The 21,579-nt window shown below is 42.4% G+C and overlaps 1 protein-coding gene across 3 annotated transcripts in view; it reads left to right on the forward strand.

Moving 5' to 3' along the window:
* The window catches only part of GLI3 (GLI family zinc finger 3), a 244,269-nt gene that overhangs the window by 210,760 nt on the left and 11,930 nt on the right, over nt 1-21,579 (forward strand). For all 3 annotated transcript variants that reach the window (XM_035129597.3, XM_035129598.3, XM_088654320.1), the window contains exons 12-13: nt 19,413-19,562; nt 20,890-21,054. In XM_035129597.3, the coding sequence (XP_034985488.3) occupies nt 19,413-19,562; nt 20,890-21,054 (315 nt within the window). The remainder of the gene's footprint in view (nt 1-19,412; nt 19,563-20,889; nt 21,055-21,579) is intronic.

Genomic DNA, 21,579 nt, shown 5'->3' on the forward strand with positions numbered 1-21,579 from the left:
TGGCAGGTAAGAAAACGCTAAATTTTCAGATGGAAGAAGATTAAGCAGCTGAGCTATGTCCATCCATTCATTAGTCGTCGTCGTCCCTCCTCCCCGCCTTGCATTTTTCAGTGCCCATGAGACTCCACACTTTCCTGTCTCTTCTTGAATTCCTTCTATATTCATAGATGTATATGGTACATACAATTACCCAAGTGCTGCTCTCTTTCAGTTTGGATTGGCTACATAATTACAGATCAGTATAAATCTTCAAATACTGAAGCATTAAGAATTCCAGGAGCAGATTTTAAACCAGACCACATGCAATAGCAGAGCTTTCCAAACTGTGTGTCGCGACACATTAGTGTGTCGGCTGCAGTGTGTTGGTGTGTCACACGAATGCTCCCCATGCTCCTCCCGGAGCTGGAAAGGGGTCCGTTTAACCTCCAGTTTGCTAGTAAAACTGAATTACTGTGTTGTGAAATGATGCATGTCTAAAAAGTGTGTCACCGACATGAAAAGTTTGGAAAGCTCTGTCCTATATTGTCGGGGCCTTGAATTACATAGGGCTGATCTACAGATGGAGTTGAACTTTGAGCTGTGCCATTTCAGACAATGATGATAGTGATGATCCAATTTGTTTAGTGTTCCCATTTGTTTTTAAGAAGAAAAATAATTAATTAAAAATGCAAACCAGAAAGAAATTAGGATCTAGCACAGCCACACTCTATGCTTTGTTTTATATTGGGGTTGTATGAGTTCTAAAGGCAACCCCAACCAGAAATCTGGTCATTGCATTCTGAACCAGATGAAGTTTCTGAGTCGCCTTCAGTGGTAGCCCCATGTAGAGTGCGTTGCAATAATGCAATCTGGAAGTTACCAGAGCATGGTATGCAGAGGCCAAGGAATATCTGTCCAAAAGGGGCCATAGCTGGTGAAGCAACAGTAGCTTGAAATGGGCACTTCTAGCCACTGAGACTACCTTGGCCTCAAGGGACAATGTACCTCCAAGCTATGAACATTCTCCTTGCAGCCCTGTCTGGAACAGGCATTTCCCCACCTCCTGAACTTGAACACATAAAACCTCTGTCTTTTCTGGGTTCACTTTCAGTTTCTTGGTCAGCATCCAACTTTTCACTGCCTACAAACACCTGTGTGGCACCTCCTTGCAGAAGATGCACCTCTCTACCCCAGCTTTTTAACACTTGGTGTGTGTGTTTGTGAATGTATCCACCCTATTCTTCCAGCTGCAATTGTTTAAACTGATTTCAGTATTGTATATTTCCATTGTTGCAACCCTCCTTGGGACCTTATGGTGAAGAGCAGATCGTAGTAGGAGTAGTAATGATAGTTATGGTTGTTACTCATTATTTTAAGTGCAGTCCTTAACCTGTGTACAGTCTGGGATATGACTCTTCAGTTTGGGCGTAGACACATTGGAGTTTACATGCTTAAATTCTATTCCAACTCAACAAACGGCAAGCCTAGAGAATCATAAAGTTGGAAGGTGCCTCAAAGGTCACCTGGTCCAACACCCTGCTAATGCAGGAAACTGCTGGTGGGCACTGCACTTATCCCCAACTCACAGACTCTTAACTTCAGCCAGATAATTGGCACTCCTTATCCTGGCAGAGTAGTAAGCATGGACAGAGGAGGACAGATCCTCGCTCCAAATGAACAGATACATGAATGCTGCCTTAGAGACGCCTGGCCAGTGTTCCATCTTGATCAGTATTGCCTATTTGGAGTGGCAGGAAGAGGCCTCCTCCAGGCTTCTTCCCTAACAGGTCTGAACCTGCAAGTTGTGTGTGAATCCACGTGCTCTACTGATCACGAGGCTTCATTCATGGTCCCACAGAACATGATGGATGATCTTTATTTCAAGCACCACAAACTCAGATTCTTCCACATTAAAAAAAATAAAATTTTGATCTGGCTACCTAAGTGTACATAAAGGGGCAGGCGGACAGCATCTTGCACAGTTCAGTATCTGGTTGGTCTTGTTACTTGTTATTTTGTGCTGTTAAGAACTTTCTGCTAAGCCATGTGGATCTTGATTTGGATAAATGTGGGAGTTTGGAAAGTTTCACATTCTTATTTAGAAACAGAATTTGCTCCGTTTCCCTGCTTTGTTCCATCAAACCACGTTATATGTTGGCTCATGAGATTAAGTAGTTTGTCTCTTCTAATATAAAATGATATAAAGCAGTTGGAATATAGAGTTACATTTTAACTCAAAGAGCCTTCTGGTACAATCCTTACTTCTGTGCTGTTTCCAAAACTCAGTGTTGTACTGCAGAGCAAATTCTTTTAAAGTATTGTATATTTACAGTAAAAAGTTTCGTAGTTTAGGCAGTATGTTACGATTTTTATGTATTCATTTCCATGGCACTCCTTCACACCCCACCTTCAACTTTTTGGCTGCAATTTATTCCTAGGGTACATTACCACATACCAAAGAAATTGAATTTATATTGTGAAACTGGAGCAGCAGAAAATCTGTTTTCTTTTTAGTCAACACGCTGTAGCTATTCAAAGTTGTATGTTAATACTAATTTGACCAATCTCATATCTGACGATCCTCTGATTGCAGTGATCAGCATGTTTGCGGCGGCATTCATTAGTTTGGCAAGTGTGGCAGAATTGTTTGGCTCAGTTCCCTATTAATGGCATTCCTATTCAGTAGAGTTGCTGACACAATACGTGAAAGGTATTCACTGACACAACCTTCCCCATCAAACTGAAAAGGCCTTTGAGAAATTCAAATACATGCAGATGGTAAAGGGCCCTGCTCCCATTTATTCCTCTCTGCCCCAGGTTTGTCTTGTTCATTATGGTGCTACACAACTGCTCTCAAAATGGGTATTGGGAACGAACTCGTGCACCACAACTGGTTCATATACACATGGTCCATCACCTGGGGACTTCACCATGAAAGCCAGAATTCACACTCTCTCTCTCTTATTGGATGCAGAAGTCCATATCGCTTAATATCACCTACAACACAGTGTTTTTCACTGAAGTCTCTTCCAGTCATCGGATATAGAGAAATCAAATGGCATACATGAACCAGTCCTTAGTATTGCTGGTGGATGATGGAAGGAGCTATTCATTTAATGGGCAGTGGGCTACAGAATCATGTGGTATGACACTGCAAGAAAGGGTACCACTTTGAAAAGGAAGACACATGGGAAATTACTATTTTTTTAAAAAAAAATTACAATTATATTTTGTCTGTGATAAAATCCAAGTCTGACTCAGAAATGAAATCCCCTGGTTCTCCCCTTGTGTTTTCTAGTAAACCTCTGTTCATAAACAGATAGGCCTCAGCTAGAGTATCAAGTCTTTTTCCTCACCGCAAGCTTAACAAAGGAGCCGGCAAACTATCACAGATTTCTAAAGTTGAACAGAGAAGATGATTAAGAGGCTTGGCATGCAAAGTTAGGTTCGAGTGAGCAGGGACAGAGAAGCACACAGAAATCCAGGCTGCTGGGGGGGGGGAGAGAGAGAGAGAGCTGGATTGAGGGGGAGAATTATTGAATGGGTTAACTGTGATTCCAGTCCCAACTCCATAACTCCTAATGTCCACGCTCCCTTCCACCTACCGTGTTTCCCCCTTTTTAAGACACCGTCTTATTACTTTTTTTTCTCAAAAAACCACAGGGTGGCTTATTTTTGGTGGGATGTCTTACTGGTATTTTTATTACGAGTCTGAGGGAAGGGAGGTGTGCGTCCCTGGCCCAGCCCTCTCTCCCCAGCCCTGGGATGTTCGCAAAGGGCTGCTCTCTCTCTCCTCCAAGGTGGGGACTCACTTAATAGCAATCTGCTACACTGGAGCTTCTTAAATCTAAACCAGTATAATGGAATCTATCTGTGTGATACAGTCCTAGCAGTAGCCTATACCTAAAGCAAGTAAGGATCTCTACCAGCCAGCTGCCCAAGACTTAAGTTCCAACAATGTAACACTTTGTAGTGCTAAAATAAAAAAATTCCTTCAGTAGCACCTTAAAGACCAACTAAGTTTTATTTTGGTATGAGTCTTTAAGGTGCTACTGAAGGAATTTTTTTATTTTACTTCGACCCAGACCAACACGGCTACCTACCTGTAACCAGAACTTTGTAGTGCTATCACTGATAGCAAAGAAGCTACCTGCTGAGAACAAAGAAGCCAGCTAAACAGCAATTAAGATTGCTGACTTGGTAAATGGTAGCAATTAAGAAGCAATTGAGCTAGCAAGGTAAAATTTTGTGGGTAAAGGAAGCTAGGACCGGCAGTTTAACTTTTGTGCTCACAAACAGCAAGAAGGAAAAAGTCCTTAATTTTTTAAAAAAAGTCCCCAAGGCAAGGACTGCGATCCAGACTACTTACAAATCCTTAAAGGGGCAGCTCCACAGACAAGCAAGCATAAGGTAGAAAGGAAGGCTGCAAGGAGACAACAATCAGACACAGGAGACTGCCGTCAAGAGGAAATCAACAGGCAACTCATGGGTGGACGCATAGAATGGAAGGGAAAGGTGGAGGGAAGCGAGAGGTGGGTTCTGTGTGTGTGTGAGAGAGAGAGACAGAGAGACAGAGAGACACAGACGCGCACACGGAGATCTCTCCCTTAAAGGGAAAACAGCCTTTGCATTCAATCGCTCCTCTCCCGTCAAGAGGAAATCAACAGGCAACTCATGGGTGGACGCATAGAATGGAAGGGAAAGGTGGAGGGAAGCGAGAGGTGGGTTCTGTGTGTGTGTGAGAGAGAGAGACAGAGAGACAGAGGACACAGACGCGCACACGGAGATCTCTCCCTTAAAGGGAAAACAGCCTTTGCATTCAATCGCCCCTCTCCCGTCAAGAGGAAATCAACAGGCAACTCAGGGGTGGGCGCATAGAATGGAAGGGAAAGGTGGGGGGAAGCGAGAGGTGGGTGCTCTCTCTCTCTCTCTCTCTCTCTGTGTGTGTGTGTGTGTGAGAGAGAGAGAGAGAGAGAGAGAGAGAGAGAGAGAGAGAGAGAGAGAGACGCAGGGGGCGGGGGGAGAGAGAGAGACAGACGCGCTCACGGAGGTCACGAGGCTTCGGCAGCCAGCAGCTACGGCTCTTCAGTGCATTTTTACAAGCTTTTAAAGGAAATACGTGTCTGTGGAGCGACAGCAAAATGGAGATATTTTTAAGGGGGGGTTGGCTGGCGGGAGGGGGGTTATTGCTACTGGGTGAAGGGTCTATCAGTATGTCTTATTTTCGGGGTATGGCTTGTATCGCGCAATTGCTTAGAAATCCTGCTATGGCTTATATAATGACTACGTCTTAAAAAAGGGGAAACACGGTATCAGCATGGGTGGTGAGTGGGAGGTTTCTGTCCCTGAAGTGGTGCCTTGCTTAACGAACGCCCTGTAAGATGAAATTTTAGCTTAACGAAAGGATTTTTCTAGCGGAAGTTGCCTCACTAGACGAATTTGTTTTATGAAAAATTTGTCTAGCGAATCACGGTTTCCCATAGGAATGCATTGAAATTCAATTAATGCGTTCCTGTGGGCAAAAAAATAAAATAAAATAAAATTCAATGCATTCCTATGGGATTCGCTAGACGAATTTTTCATTATAAGAATTGGCCCGTGGAACGAATTAAATTCATCTAGCGAGGCACTACTGTACAGCAATGAGCCAGGATAGGGGGGCCGTGATGAGGTGAGGATTACAAGTGACCGAGTTTCATATTCAAGCCAAAGAATTACATAGTTTGGAAACCACTCAAGGCTAGGTGTACTTTAAAGGTAAAGGGACCCCTGACCATTAGGTCCAGTTGTGACCGACTCTGGGGTTGCGGCGCTCATCTCACTCTATTGGCCGAGGGAGCCGGCGTACAGCTTCCAGGTCATGTGGCCAGCATGACAAAGCCACTTCTGGTGAACCAGAGCAGCACATGGAAATGCCGTTTACCTTCCCACTGTAGCGGTACCTATTTATCTACTTGCACTTTGACATGCTTTCGAACTGCTAGGTTGGCAGGAGTTGGGACCAAGCAATGGGAGCTCACCCCATCACAGGGATTCGAACCGCCGACCTTCTGATCAGCAAGCCCTAGGCTCTGTGGTTTGACCCACAGCGCCACCTGGGTCTCTCTCTGAATTGCACCCCTTGAGCCTCCTTGTTGTGTGGAAACTCTGACATAGTACTTTGGCCCACTGCTGAAAACTTGAAATTCAGGACGATTTCCACAGAAGTCATGAAAATGTCAGCTTCCTCTGTTAGCCCTTGAGCTAATAACAAAGCAGCATAACATCCTGCTCTCAGAGAGGGGTGGCTTGGGGTGTCTTTAGTTTGAGATTGTGTAGAGGAGATTGGGGAAGAGCAAAAGGAACAAGCCAATTCAAACATCCATGCCATTATTATGGATATGACAGGCTGGGTGGCCATTCAGTAGCCAGACCTGGAATGTTTATTCTCTAACCCAGGTTCCACAAAGTCAGGTATTGGAACATGGGGCTTGGGGCTTGGCATTTCTATACTATTGACTCGCCAAGGATAGCAAAGCCACATTTTTAGTATTTATGCATGCCCTGGCCAATCCAGGTACCTCATGCTGCCTGCCAGTCACAGTTGCCAGTTTTGCAGAACCACCTCTCCTCTTGCCTGAAGAGTTCTCTGGAGCCTGAGCACATGGAGTCATCCTAAGTTGCTTACTTGGCCAGGTCCAAGCCTTAGACCATGAGGGCTTTTGGTTTAGGCCCCATTTCCTGTGATAATTGCTGCCTTTGCCGGCCTGCTGCTTTGCTGTTAGCTGACTCTCAGTACTTTTCCATGTAGACGTGTATCTCAAGTTAAGCAACGTGATCTTACTGGAATGAAAACCTTCCAGTCTTTCAGTACTCTACTACTAGCAAGCTCTCAAAGCCTGCGCAAACACCCAGAGACTTAAAATCTAGTTATAGGAATCCCTTTCAGGCTCAGCCAGAAAAATGCATTTATTTTGCATGTATAAATACTGTATATAATTTATCAGAGATTAAAAGGAACAACTGTCTTTATTTTTAAGATTAGGTGACTTCCTCTCTGCAGCTCCCCAGTGGATTGAGCGTATGTCCTAAGGCCAGGTCCTTTCTCGTGGGTCAGGAATGTAATAAGGCAGGTTTTCCTCTCTCCAGGATATTGTGTCTGCCTGACCATGTTTAAATTGCTACAGAAAGAGCTTCGGCAGAAATACAGTGTTTTCTTTGTACAGTGGCCAACAATTGATGCATCCTTGGGGACTTTTCTGTCTTTAGCACTAAAATGTCTATGGTAGACATGGTTAACCTATTGATGGGTGATGAAAACACCAATAGGATTGATTAATAGGCCATCCCTTTGAGACAGTAATGGTAGCAGTGGATTAAGTAAGGGTGTTTTAAACATGGTGAGGTGAAGAACAATAATCTCTGCTCTGCGGGAGCAATGGAGCCCAAGGAAGACCAATCACTGCTGATGTGTGCATTAGCATGTTTTCATTTTATGATGAGATGTGCAGAGATAAAAGCCTTCAGTCGTACCATATAAGAAAGCATCCAACTATGGATGGCTGAGCCACTTAGCAGTTTGGAACAGTTTGTTTATTCTTTATTTAGCTACCAACCACCACCAACCACTGTGCCCATAATCTGTAGAAAATTATTCTATATTTAATATGCGTCTATTGAGCATATAGACGCAGGTGGCGCTGTGGGTTAAACCACTGAGCCTAGGGCTCGCTGATCAGAAGGTCGGCGGTTCAAATCCCTGCGACGGGGTGAGCTCCTGTTGTTCGGTCCCTGCTCCTGCCAACCTAGCAGTTTGAAAGCATGTCGAGTGCAAGTAGATAAATAGGTACCACTACAGCAGGAAGGTAAACGGCGTTTCCATGTGCTGCTCTGGTTCGCCAGAAGCGGCTTAGTCATGCTGGCCACGTGACCTGGAAGCTGTACACTGGCTCCCTCGGCCAATAATGCGAGATGAGCGCGCAACCCCAGAGTCGGTCACAACTGGACCTAATGGTCAGGGGTCCCTTTACCTATTGAGCATATTAAAGTTAAGGATTCAATACACTACATTTTAAAAAATAATAATAATAAGGCCAATATGTTGAATTCTATGGAAGATTTATGCATGGAGTAATTTTAGGGGCCTATTCAAAGCACATCTGGTAGCACCCTTCCCTTCCCTTCCCTTCCCTTCCCTTCCCTTCCCTTCCCTTCCCTTCTTTCCACCATAGACACAGCTGCCATCAAAATTCAAAGCTGCTTTGGCAATTCTTGCAAGGTGAAACATCTCAGCATTTTGGGGGGGATTTCAAGGGAATTTCCAAGGAATTTCAAGGGGAGCCAAAAGAGTAGCAAAATTTTATCAAGAGAATTTTGGACTTCTGTATTCAGATCCCTCAAAAGGAGTCATGCAAGCTGCTAATCTACTTCTCTTATTTACTTCACTTTACTAAAATGTTAGCTCGCATCATATGGCCCAAATGAATGCTAACATCAGCAAACCGAAGGGGCCCCAGTTAGAAAAATACCACACTCAGATTTACCCTTTTACTCCAGTGCAAAGGTCTATGCATCACAGCAAAAAATGCTCATGACCCACAGGCCAATTTTACTGCTCAGGTTGCCTACTTGGGTGGGTAGTTTATCTGGGGCCAGTGTTTTGGAAGTGACTTCTTGACTGCTGTTTTGCTCCATCCTTCACTGCAAGGATGGGGGATGTGTGGCTCTTGGCCTCCAGACATTGTAGGACTACAATTCCCATCGTGACCAGGGGCAGGGGATCATGGGAGTGGTAGTCCGACAACATCTGGAGGACCACATGTTCCCCATCCCTGCCCTACTGAGTCATCTAAGTGGCATGATCTTCAAAGATTCATGGGTTGGGGAATGAAGATGGAGGAGGCTAGACAGCAAGGAAGGATTGAATAAGGTGAGACAGGGCCGCTGGTAGAGAAAGGGTGGCTTCAAGCAAGAGGTCTGTGTGCAGTGTTCTACTCTTTGTGGAAGAACTCATTATTCATGACATTAACATTTCCAAAATATCATAATTTGCTGATAGCTTCCATCAGTGTAAAGTCTAAGTACCAAATGCACAAATACTATGTACTAGTGGAGCAGAACCCTTTTCATGGAAAAGGAACCTCCTGCAGGCAGAATATTTTGATATTGGGAGCGGGTTATTCAGACATGCAATTGAAGTACAGGTGACTCTCAATTTATGCTGGGGTTACATTTTGGAGTTAGCACATAAATTCAAAATTGCATATAGTGAAAACACATGGCACACAGGATTCCCAAAACCTTCTTTTTTCCCAGACACCCTCCCCCATTTCAACCCCCTCTTTAAAAATTATACATTTTTTGCCAATCGTGTAAAGCTGAATGCACACAAGTTACATGTGCAGAAGTTGAGAGTTACCTGTACTAGCATACATATTGAAGTGTAATATTCCCAAGAAGTTCTTATTACCCGATTTATTTGATCATTTAGATCAGCCACCTTTGATTTTCCAAAGGTTTATCAACTACTTACCAGCTTCTGGGATGAATAATGCTTTTTTTTTGTATCTCATATTATGAAATCAACTGCCCAGTCTGTTTATGGAAGTACTGTAGTTAAAATTAATGCACAGAAAATGAGGAAGAGTGCCAGACCAAGCAAGCATAAGCATGGATGTGCAGTAGTGCTTGCTTTTCACGGTGTTCTAATAAATAGGCCCTGCTTATCCCTGAGTATTTGAAGGAGCTTAAGATATTATGGCACATTATGGATTTGCAAAGACTGATGCCCCCTAACAACCCGAGAATGGCTTAAATCTTTACGTCATTGTTTCAGCCACACACAACTCCATGTTTATGCAGTGTGGAAGTTGTAGTAATAGATTATTACTGGATGGGCATACAAGGATTTGTTTGCTTCTGAGTTAGGGGAGTTGGAGAGCCTTTGGCCCCAGCCATAGGTTCTCCACCCCTAAATTAGCCTATTGTTTCTGTTGTTGTTTATTAAACATGCATGCCCCCTTCATGCAAAGATCATAGGGTGGTTCACAACATAAAAATACAAAATGAAAGCACAAAATTCAAATAAGACAAAAGAAAACCAAGCCAATAACCCCCTACCCCACACACATTTAAAAGGCCATAAAATGTTTATCTGCCCAGCGCCTGGTTGAAGAGAAATGTTTCCTCCTAGCGCTGGAAGATACGTAATGAAGGTGTCAGGCGAGCCTCCTTGGGGAGACCATTCCACAAACACAGAGCCACCACAGTTTTCAGTATTGTAAGTTGAGTTTGTGTTCTGAATGTATGCTTGTGTGAGGACATTATCATATAATTGTAGAGTTGAAAGGGACCCTGAGGATCATTCAGTCCAACCCTATGCAATGCAGAAATCTCAACTAAAACATCCATGGCAGATGGCTATCCAACTTCTGCTTAAAAACCTCCAAGGAAGGAGAGCCCACAAGGGAGTCCATTCCACAGCTCTTAGCATTGGAAAGTTTTTCCGTATGTGCAGTTGGAATCTCCTTTCTTGTAGCCAAGCCATTGGTTCTTGTCCTACCCTCCAGGGCAGTAAAAAACAAGCTTGCTCCATCTTCATGTGACAGCCCTTTGGATATTTCAAGATGGTTATCATATCTCCTCTCAGTCTCCTCTTTTCCAGGCTAAACATACCAAGCTCAACAATTCTTCATAAGACTTGGTTTCTAGAGCATGCATCGTGTCAGCTCATCACATAAATCGCTGAGGGTGGATGTGTACAGAAATGCAAAATATTTATATACTGCCAACTGATAATCTTTACCCAGAGTGAAACAAGGACTGAGAGATTGGGGTGGGGGGTGGGGCTCATTTAATCTCACTGTAAACAAGTGGTACAGTGACAATTAAGTATTATTATTATTATTATTATTATTATTATTATTATTATTTGACAATCACTCGTAGCCGAGTAAGATTGTCTTCCATAAACACGGTTTTAACAATGAGTCTGTAAGTGACTGTGGAGGCCAATACTGGACCCACACATCCTTCCACAGTGGGGACATTGGTTCCTAGGCAGGAGTTGATCACGGTATGGATTTGCCAAGCGTGCCTTCCTCTTAGCACGTTTCTTCCTTGCATCCTGACTAACCACATATATAAATACAATGAGATTTAAAATACCATAAAGCAATACAAAAGAATCATTAAAATGACTGACAAATCCTAAGTGAATTTAAACAACTGAATAGGCCTGTCAGCATTAAAAAAACAAAACTCTACAGGAGATGGTTGGAATTTAACAGCCAAGTATGTTTTCCAAATCTCTGTTGGATGAGTATTCCTCAGCATGAGCCTGGAGACACCTTATGACTGACTTGTAGCTGAAAGCAGTCAGGCCTCTGTAACATGGGAGACAACCATCAATTCTCAGTGATCATGATGATATATTGCAAGTCCAGGCAGCACTTACTGAACCAAGTTGTTTATGGCTTTTGTATTATTACAGGGGCCTTGAACCTGGCCCAGTAGCACCTGGACAGCCAGTGCAGATGTTCTAACAAAGATGCCCCATGCTGTCAGCCATGTGCCCTGAGCAATCGGGCTGCTGCACTAGGCACTAGCTGTAGCTTCTGCTCTTGATTATTTATATCAGCTGGCAGTATATAAACAGTTTTTAAATAAATTTAAAAAGGAATGGTCTGTATTTTCCATGTTTAAATATTTGCTGAATGTCAAAGAGAATTGAACGTGAAAAGCAACAAGAAATTGTTCAAAGTTCCATTCCCAAATGAAAGTTCGCATTCCGCTTATAAGGCCATTGTGGGAACTGCTTTCAGGTGCAGTTCAGAGATTTTTGAGCTGATTCAAACTAGTTTGTTCCCAGAACTGTTTTTTGTTTGCTTAATAGGCTAGAATTTTCTTGTTAGACCAGACCAAAGCTTCATCTAGCCCAGTGTTGCTTCCAGAAATGACAAGTTAGATGCTTAGGGAAAGTCTCCTGCATCTTGTATTCGGAGCTGGGTCTGACAAATGTCAAATAGCTTATTCTCTGTGAATTTGTTGAATCCTCTTTAAAATGATTTTTTTAAAGTGGCTGCAAGTTCCATAAGCCTGACGTTGTGTTGAGAAGTACATCCTTTTGACTTTCTTGAAACTATTGCCAGTCATTTTTGCCTGGTTATTTTTGCCCCAAAGAGGATCCGACAAACATGATGAGCTGTGTAGTACATACAAAAGAATCCAAACCCTCCCCCCCCCATAATAATCATAAGGCACAAAATTAAATTTTGTTAGGAGGAAATCCTCATCTAGTCCCTGGAATGTGACATTTCATGGGTATAATAAGGTTAAAAACATTATAAATTGAAACTCTCTAAATCCTTATTATGCTCTGTACTAAAGCTTCTGTTTTACATAATACTCTTATTTCAGAAGGCTCTTTGTTTTTGCAGACTAAAATCTAGCCATTCTCTCCCATAGCGGAGACCAAGGGAGTCAAAAACACCATGAAAAATCCAAAGGTAATTATCGGAATAAAAGAACCTGGAAGTAGATCACAGGCTTTGGAACGTTTTCAAGGGAATTCTGTTGCAAGTTTTATGTTGTTTGAAATATTGCATGTTATTTGTGGCAACTTCATTCTTTTATACATGCTCTTTCCAGAAAGAAAGGTAGCTCTCAAATTGTAGAAAGGGAAACAGAGTGCATGAGGAGCCTCACAACAAAATGCTGTCTGCTTGCACGTCTGAAGGTCCAACACCACCACCAAAGTTCTCCCTTCCCAAGCAGGAGGTTGCCCAGAGTGATTGAACAGATGAGAGCTGGCTGCCAATGGAGCAAGAGGCAGGGCTGGCTGGCTGGAGAGCAAGTGAATGGGCAGTCCTTTTCATCCCCCCTGCCATCCAGTTTGCAGTTGTTCTCTCAACAGTCAGCCAGAATTCTGTGGGTTCTGAGCATGTTCCCTCCTCATTGTTGTCCCTTATCAATTTCCTTTTTAAGATTCTTTTGATACTTCTGAAAACCTCATGGTTACCCTGAGTCTATTGATACCTCCCTCTTAGATGTTGCCATTTTGGTTGCACAAGCAACAGCACAAGGAGAATAGAATCAGAATGTAGGATAACACATTGCAGGTTGTTGCAGAACAAAATGTTAGCTGTAAATGCATCTAGGTTCTCTTTAGGTCCATGCATATAGGTAATGGCTGTCCAAATGAAGTATAGGTGGTTGTTGGGGAAAATGTTCCTAGATGCTGCTTGCTGGGTTTTGTTCATCAAAATGATTATAGTAGGGACTTGGCCAAGTCCAGACACCTAGGCTCTCAGTAATGTGTTTTGCATGGTGGGGACTGGGACCAGGCATCAGGAGTTTATATGCTTGGGATAGTCTTACATGTTGTTGTTGTTGTTGTTGTTGTTTAGTCGTTTAGTCGTGTCCGACTCTTCGTGACCCCATGGACCAGAGCACGCCAGGCACTCCTGTCTTGCACTGCCTCCCGCAGTTTGGTCAAACTCATGTTCGTAGCTTCGAGAACACTGTCCAACCATCTCGTCCTCTGTCGTCCCCTTCTCCTAGTGCCCTCCATCTTTCCCAACATACAAATACATACAAATGCCCAATATGTATGAATCTTCCCAAAGGGTTGGAAAGGTCACAGGCATCTAGTGTACTGTGCATATGTTTGTATTCATGATCACTCACCTATAGGCCTGAAAGCATGATGAGTGCCGCAACCCCATAGTCACCTTTGACTGGACTTAACTGTCCAGGGGTCCCTTACCTTTACCTTACCTTTATATGTGCTAGGGATTGAGCTGGAACCATCTCCATCTCGCCCAGTATTGTCTACTGGGTCCCCATCTCCTGATGCTTTTAACCGCCGATGCCAGGAAGTGAATCTGGGACCTTCTGCATGAACAAAGCATGAACTAGCCCCTGCTAAAGGAAGAGGAGGAAGGATGGCTGGACATTGTAGACCAGTGGTTCCCAACAGGGGGTCCGCGGACCCCCAGGGGTCCGCAAGCTATGCCAGAGGGGTCCGCAAGATGCTATTAGATTAAAAAATATATTAAATATATTTTGTATGATAACAGATTTTTTGTTTTGGCCGCTTCCTGCATGAGCAGAGTAGCGCAAAACTAGAATTAGATAGAGGCAGTAGTTCTGCTGTATGCCGTTAGGTGGCGCTTTACAAACGCTACTGTTTTGCAAAGAGGCAGCGCGCGCATTCTGCTAACGCTCACCTCCCCAAGATGCTTTGCGCACGCTGGCTTCATTTGTGCGCTACTGCGCAGGTACCCTGTCTTCTCCATTCCCCTCCCTCCTCCCTGGCGTGCGCTGCCTCTTTGCAAAACAGTAGTGTGTTGTAAACAAAGCGTTGTTTTTCGCGGAAGCTACAGTTCGCGTAGTTAAAAATGGACCGTTGGTTAAAAAGTGGTTCATCTCATTAAGAACTGAAAATTAAAACTAACTGTATACTCTGTTGTAACTGTAAAAAACGTATAAATATAAAATATAAAAACTCTTAATTTGGCTCTCACTTTTTAATTTTAGGATTAGGAATTAATGGGGGTCCTTGTCACAATAGCGGCTCGATGAGGGGTCCTCGAGAAAATTTTGTTGGGAACCCCTGTTGTAGACAGTGATCCCATTACCTCTCACATGGCTGATCCAGCACTCTGCCATTTGAGCTAACTCACCCCTGTACCAAGACAGAAAAAGAGCTTAAACTAGAGGCAGGTGTGTGGCAGGAAGAAAGTACTGCTGTGTTAGCTGGGCAAAGATTATGGTACATACTGATACAGGCCTGGTCAATGCAAACGCTTTCTGCTACCTGATAATCTTCTGTTCAGTTCTGTGTTTGGTTTCTGATGCCAGAGAACTTAACATTCTAGTATTCACTAGACTACATTGCATCTTCAGGTGCACCATGCCAAGGTGAGGTAAGCTAAGGTTTGGCTTAGCAGGTCATCCAAATGAGGACGCGAGGTTAAGCTCACCTCAGTACCCACAGGCTGTAACCAAGAGTTGTTCTCAGTTACAGCACATGATTAGTGAGGAGAGAGCTTGACCATGAGATCTGGTTGGGATAACACTCTAAGCCAAACCTTGGAGGAATTCAGTCTATGGCTAATGTGCTGAGTCGGTAACTGTGCTTGTGAAGTCAAAGTTGAAAAGATTCTCAGCTTCGGTTGTCAAGGCTTTGGTTGCGTATATGAGAGTGTACACTTCATGTAATATGCGTGTTTAATGCTTGAAGCTTCCTTTAGACTGCCTGCACAGTTTAGCCAGTTAACTCATCCCTTTTTGGCATTTGTTCAAATCACAATCCCATAAATGGGATTTAAATGAAGTGTTGTATACTATTTGTGGCAACTCTGTGTAACTTCTTTAATCGCTTTGTAAAAACTGCAGTACAGTGGTACCTCGGTTTAAGTACACAATTGGTTCTGGAAGTCTGTACTTAACCTGAAGCGAACTTTCCCATTGAAAGTAATGGAAAGTGGATTAATCTGTTCCAGACGGGTCCGCGGAGTACTTAAACTGAAAGTACTCAAACCGAAGCATACTTAAACTGAGGTATGACTGTAGATCTTACTGCAGACGTCAGAATACTGACCGTATGGTGTGTGTTGAAGATTCAGCAAGTGGTTTTAATTAAAGAGAAGGGATAGCCAAGCAGGACCTGGTAAGAGCAACACAAAATTCAAAAGGAAAAAAACAAAAACTGAAGCTAAGATTGTGAGGTGTAAACAGTCCCACTCTCCACACAGACACCTCTAACATTGTATGTTGTATCTTGGATTTTAATTGTGTTGAAATTGTGCAGCCAATCTTGGCTAAAAAGCGTACGCATGGTACGCATAATAAAATAGATAAACAGCTTCATTCTTACTAACACAATTACTTTTCTATTTGAGTGCTGTGCTGTGCACTCATATATATTTGCTTTTTAAAAGAACAAGGGCAGATATCAGGGAGGAAAGGAAGAGACCTAAACTTAGGAGAACGCTGGTGTCAGCCTTGCAGAAATAGAAGATGTGAAAGGAAGTAAGATTAAGTTAATTCAGGATGAGCACCGAGGACTCGTTTTGTGGGTGCTGGGAAAATGAGTGAGGTGGGAACAAGGCCTATGAGATTGCCTTATCCCGCAAGTGCCCACTTGGACTGCTTCAATCAGGGGAATTGGCACTGCCACAGATGCCATGGAATACCCGTTCCACATTAGTAGGAAATCGGATTGCTTAGTGTGGTAGCGCCTTCACTTTGGAACTCCCTCCTTTTTGAGATCAAACAGGTGTCTTCGCTGCACTCTTTCCAGTACCTGCTAAAAACTTATCCATTTAGACAAGCCCATCTAGATGCTTTAGAAAGTTGGAGTGAATTTCAATTAGAATTGGAACTTTTGTATGTTTTAAAGTCTGGTTTTGAATGCTTCTCAGTTTTATTGTTTTATCTTTTTGCAAACCACTCTAAGGTGTTTTACAATCAAGCAGTGTATAAAATTTCATGAAATTAATTAATTGATTAAACAAGTTACTTTTTCTTACTCCCAGAAAGGACAGGTTTTGAAGTGAAAGCAGAAGCTTGTGAACATTTGGCTTTCCTCTAGAGGACATGGTTCTCAAGCTAGTTTTGAGAAAGGCAGCTTTAGGATGAATATTGATTATTTCACGAAGACTATTTTATTTCCTTCCCTTCCATGAAACTTCCCAAAACTATTTAACAATAAACATCTAAGCAATTAAACACAAACACACTCGCAGACTGCTAGTTTTGGGGGGACTTTAACATCCGCACTGAGGCAACTGGCTCCGGGGGGCTCAGGACTTCATGACTGCCATGGGGCTTGTCCCAACATGTCACCGGTCCAACTGTGCCAGGGAGGTGGTTAATACATCGTTTCGAAAGGGGGTGTTCGCTGCCTGCTTCAAGGAGGCAGTGGTAAAATCATTCCTCACGAAACCTTCCCTAGATTTGGAGAATCTAAGTTATTATGGGCCAATTGCCAATCTCTTCTTCTTGGGCAAAGTTCTTGAGCAGGTAGTCACAGAAAAGAATCAGCCTCTCTGGGAGGGAACTGATTTTCCAGACCCATTTTAGTCGGGGCTTAAGCCTGGTTTTGGCACAGAATTGCTTTGGTCGCCCTGTATGATGACTTCTGTTGGGGACTCTCCTTCCTTGGAGGTTTTAAAGCAGAGCTTGGATGGCCATCTGCAATGGATGCTTTAGTTGAGATTCCTGCATTGCCAGGGGCTGGAGTAGATGACCCTCAGGGCACCTTCCAACTCTACAATGCTATGCTTCTATTATCTTATTTTGTTCCTCTATTCTGATGAGGACAGAGCTGTTCTTTCTTTTTTGTAATTTACTTACACACACACACACATCAGATGTGCTGAGCTGTTCATTTAATAAATTGAGGGTTTTTTGTGGTCACTTCTTTTTCTTTCAGGAAATGGGAAAGCACATAAACCTCTCCATTCTGCCCTGATTCACTTTCAAAATATTGCCATCTGCACACTCTCAGTGCAGGCCCATGTAATATAAATGGACTACAGAGATATGCACTTGAAGTCGAATCTCTTAAAGATTACATGCTGTACTCAGTCCAGCACATCTGTTCAGTTCATATGCCGTGTGTCCCATTGTAACTTAAAACACACACACACACACACAGGGAGAAAGAGAGAGAACAAATGGTAATAAAAAAAGTTGTCTCTTATAAGGAGCTTACATCTGTTTGCCACAGGGATGCCATATGATTGTGAAGATCAGCAAGCCTGTTTGGTTGGCTATATTTCTGTGGCCAAATATGAACTACTGACTTTCCATGAGCTACTTAGGGAGAAGGTATTAAGTGAACTGTTCCCTCCCAACTTTTTGGGTCTGGTATCAAACCTGAACTAGGCAGCCACCTAGTGGCTATGGTGATTGTGTTCTTGTTTGTTTATGTGAATGTTTATTTATGTCAATCTTTATGCCACATTCTCTGCCATTCATACAACACCCGCAGCAGTTTACGAAACAGAAGAAGAAAACTCTGTACTCTCCTAACTCCAAATAATCTATAAAGCACACATCACAGTGTGGGTTTTTGTTTTAATCCATGCAGTTAGGAAACCATGCAACCATTTAAATCAGCACAGATCTGCCCAGAGGAAAAGCTTTTGGGCGGGAGTGGAGGCAGATTTTAAAAAATGACCTGGGACCTGACCCACTCCATCTAGGGCGGGCCTTCCATAATGATTCCGCCAGAGAGAAACTTCAGCCCTGCTCCCTCTCAGGGCGTTTTTGCCGACATCTAAAGAGCCATGGAAGCTATACAGAAGAAGGTGCTCCCTGATTTATGCTGTCCCTAGGCTGTTTAGAAAATACTGAGGTTGCCATTTTGGCCACCTTGAGAAGAAAAAACACTGAACTGTTGAGTCTTAAAGACAGACCAAGAAACTGCATTAGGTACCAGGAGGTCTCCAACTGTTACACCAAGTCTTACAAGATTGTTGTAAGATTTGCAATATAATACAGTATATGTAAACAGCTTTGGACTATTGCTATGATTTTTGTTACTGCACTCTCATATTGTTTTCCTTTTGAATGTTTGATCTTCATAGTTTATTTCATATATATATATATATATATATATATATATATATATATATATGGGCAATGTAAGCATATATTCTACCAAGTTTCTCCAGTGTTGTATTCCAAATGCAGCATTCACATGATACGAAGACTATTGATGATAGTGGTTTGTTTTCACACAGTCAGGCTATTGTGTAATTGTTGCAATCATTTCATGGGAAATGTAGAAGTATGAATGTCAGCTTTATTTAAAATACAGTGGGTTGATAAATTCCATTTTTTATCTGGAACCCTTTGAAACATATCAGTTACAGTACTTCAAAAACAATATGGGTCTGATCCGGGCAGTCAGCTCATGTTGAATGCAATTTATTCAGGTTAAATTTTATGTGAATTACTTAATTGGAACAGAGGACCTGTGCCAAAGCAGGTGATGTGGTATAAAGTACACCAGCAACTAGCAGGAAAAATAAATTAAATTAGGTTAGAACATTAAATAATTGCCAAATAGCTGCTACATATGGCAGTTCCCAACGTTTTATCACTTTCACGCACTTAACTCTGAGCAACTTAGAATATTCAGAAGAAGAAAGAGGCGGCCCTCAGACAAACTTTGTAAAAAGAAAAAAGACATTCACTTAGAAATTATCCAAAGTAATAGATTTCCTTCTGCTTACTCAAAACCAGTTGGCTTTAATTGAGACCGATGGGCTTACAGAAGTAGGTGTAACTTATTTGTTAATATGAAGGCCATTCTGTACACAAAAGTATCATTGTGTTGTTCTGCTTCCAGGCCAATTAGCCTTGACTTGACCTGATGTTTTTAAGCATATATGAAGAACTGACAGAAAGTGACATTCATGTTCTTTGTATCCATACAGCATATAAACAATGATCACATACATGGGGAGAAGAAGGAGTTTGTATGTCGATGGCTGGATTGTTCTCGAGAGCAGAAGCCATTCAAGGCTCAGTACATGCTGGTGGTACACATGAGACGGCACACGGGAGAAAAGCCACACAAATGCACTGTGAGTCAACAGCCCCAAATAAAATCAGTGGGCCCCATTGTCTTGTTTCCATTTCCCCTTTGCACAAACGTGATTTGGGCAGGTTTTGCTGCCTCATGAAACACTACTGCCTATAATGTGACCCTTTGCACAGCGCACAGTTAACTTAATCTTATGTGATCTCAAAGTGGAGTGGCTAATCGGTTGTCGCTGGACTACAACTTTCATCATCCCTGATTATCAGGCCTCATCCTGACAAGTTGCCCATCCCTGTGCCAGAAAGGTGGGCAGTGGCATAGCCCGATGCTCAATGACATTGTGTTATTCAGCATGGCTGAGCAGGCTGCAAAGGAAGTTCAGAAGATCTCTCTGAACTTGTGTGCAACAAAATGGTATTTGAGATTAAGTTGAAATGGAATATTGTAAATGATATTTCAAAATCCACATGCTACCTATATTTAAAATGCACTCTGCAGTACTGGTTGATGGAGAAAAACAGCATCTTCTCTATTAAAGACGGTCAGAATTCTGTCCTTTTGATTACATTTCATAAAACCAGCTGAAGAAATGGTTTGTCATCTGGTGTCCAGGGGCTTTAGATATAGAACCAGCTTTTGCAACTGATAGCCTAAGTAAAGGGTTTTTTTCCGGTGAGTTTTTTTAGAACAGTTCTATCTGTCTTTACATTTTAGTTTTTACATTTAGTTTTTATTGTGGTATGCATTTTTATGGTTTTATTGGGATATTTAGCAGATTATAAATATTTCTAATAAATAACTGGAGCTGTCTTCCATGAATTCATCCACGTACTTCAGTAAAGCCAGTTTAGCTTTACCATCATCAAGCCTTGTGACAGCGAATTACATAAGAATTCACTGCCTAGGAAACTTGCTTTTTGGTTGTTCAGACTCTTCTGATCACTTTTTCCATTTAGATACTGAGTGCTGAACTACAACCAAACAAGCAAAAAAATGAAAATTAAGGACTTTCAGCCTGATTCAGTGCATGTTAGTCAGAAGTAAGACTCACTTTATTAAATGGGGCTTATTCCCAGGTAAGCATGCAAAGGAAGGCAGACTCAGAATTGCATTACAGTGTCTAAACAACCCTTCCCTTTATATTGATGCAAGCTAGGCTTTTATCTTACATACTTTTAACCAGGGATTATGATGGGCTCAACAAAACAAAAGAAAGAAATCTTGAACACATTGCTATTATGGCCAGATCTCGGAAAGCTGTTCTCCCTTTGATGTGGTGTTATTTCATTGGCTTATCCTCCACCCTCGCAGCCTCTACTTTCTGTAACACCAAGTGCTCAGAATAATCCATATTTGCATGTTGTCTGCAGTTTGAAGGTTGTACAAAGGCCTACTCCAGGCTGGAAAACTTGAAAACTCACTTGAGATCTCACACTGGAGAGAAACCATATGTCTGTGAGCATGAGGGCTGCAACAAAGCATTCTCAAATGCGTCTGATCGTGCCAAGCACCAAAACAGAACTCATTCCAATGAGGTAAGGAAGCACATGGGCAGTAAAATCCCCCAACCATGCACAGACATAATCCTGTCAAAAGAATTTATTGTGGAATATATACCAAGAAGAAACACCCCACAACTTTGAAGATGTGAAACTAGTACATTGCATACATTTTGAAGGTAATGAATCATTTTAACAGTATGTTTTTAAAAGGCATCTTTAAAAAAAGCAAAGGTTGCTTGAAATAATGTTCCTTGATTTCTATTCAGCTTATTTCAAGTACTTGTTATTGAGATCACCACTATGCCTAATGGATACGCTTCAGCTGATGTGCCACAAACAATGGCTTGTGTTCTGTTGTACCCAGAGAAACATCCTGTGTGACACAGCCAATCCAGGCAGCCCCTTATTCTATAAGAAAAGTTGTGTGAAGGGTGGCACAAACTTCCTTGTGCCATAGCTTGCTTGCCCTCCTATCTACACCTTTGTCACTTCACAAATGATGCCAAAAACACATAAAGCAAAGCCCCACAACAGACAAAAAGCACGGCTTGGCTAGAA

This window comes from Zootoca vivipara, chromosome 11 (genome assembly GCF_965207765.1).
Source record: "Zootoca vivipara chromosome 11, rZooViv2.hap1.1, whole genome shotgun sequence".
NCBI classification, from domain to species: Eukaryota; Metazoa; Chordata; class Lepidosauria; order Squamata; family Lacertidae; genus Zootoca; species Zootoca vivipara.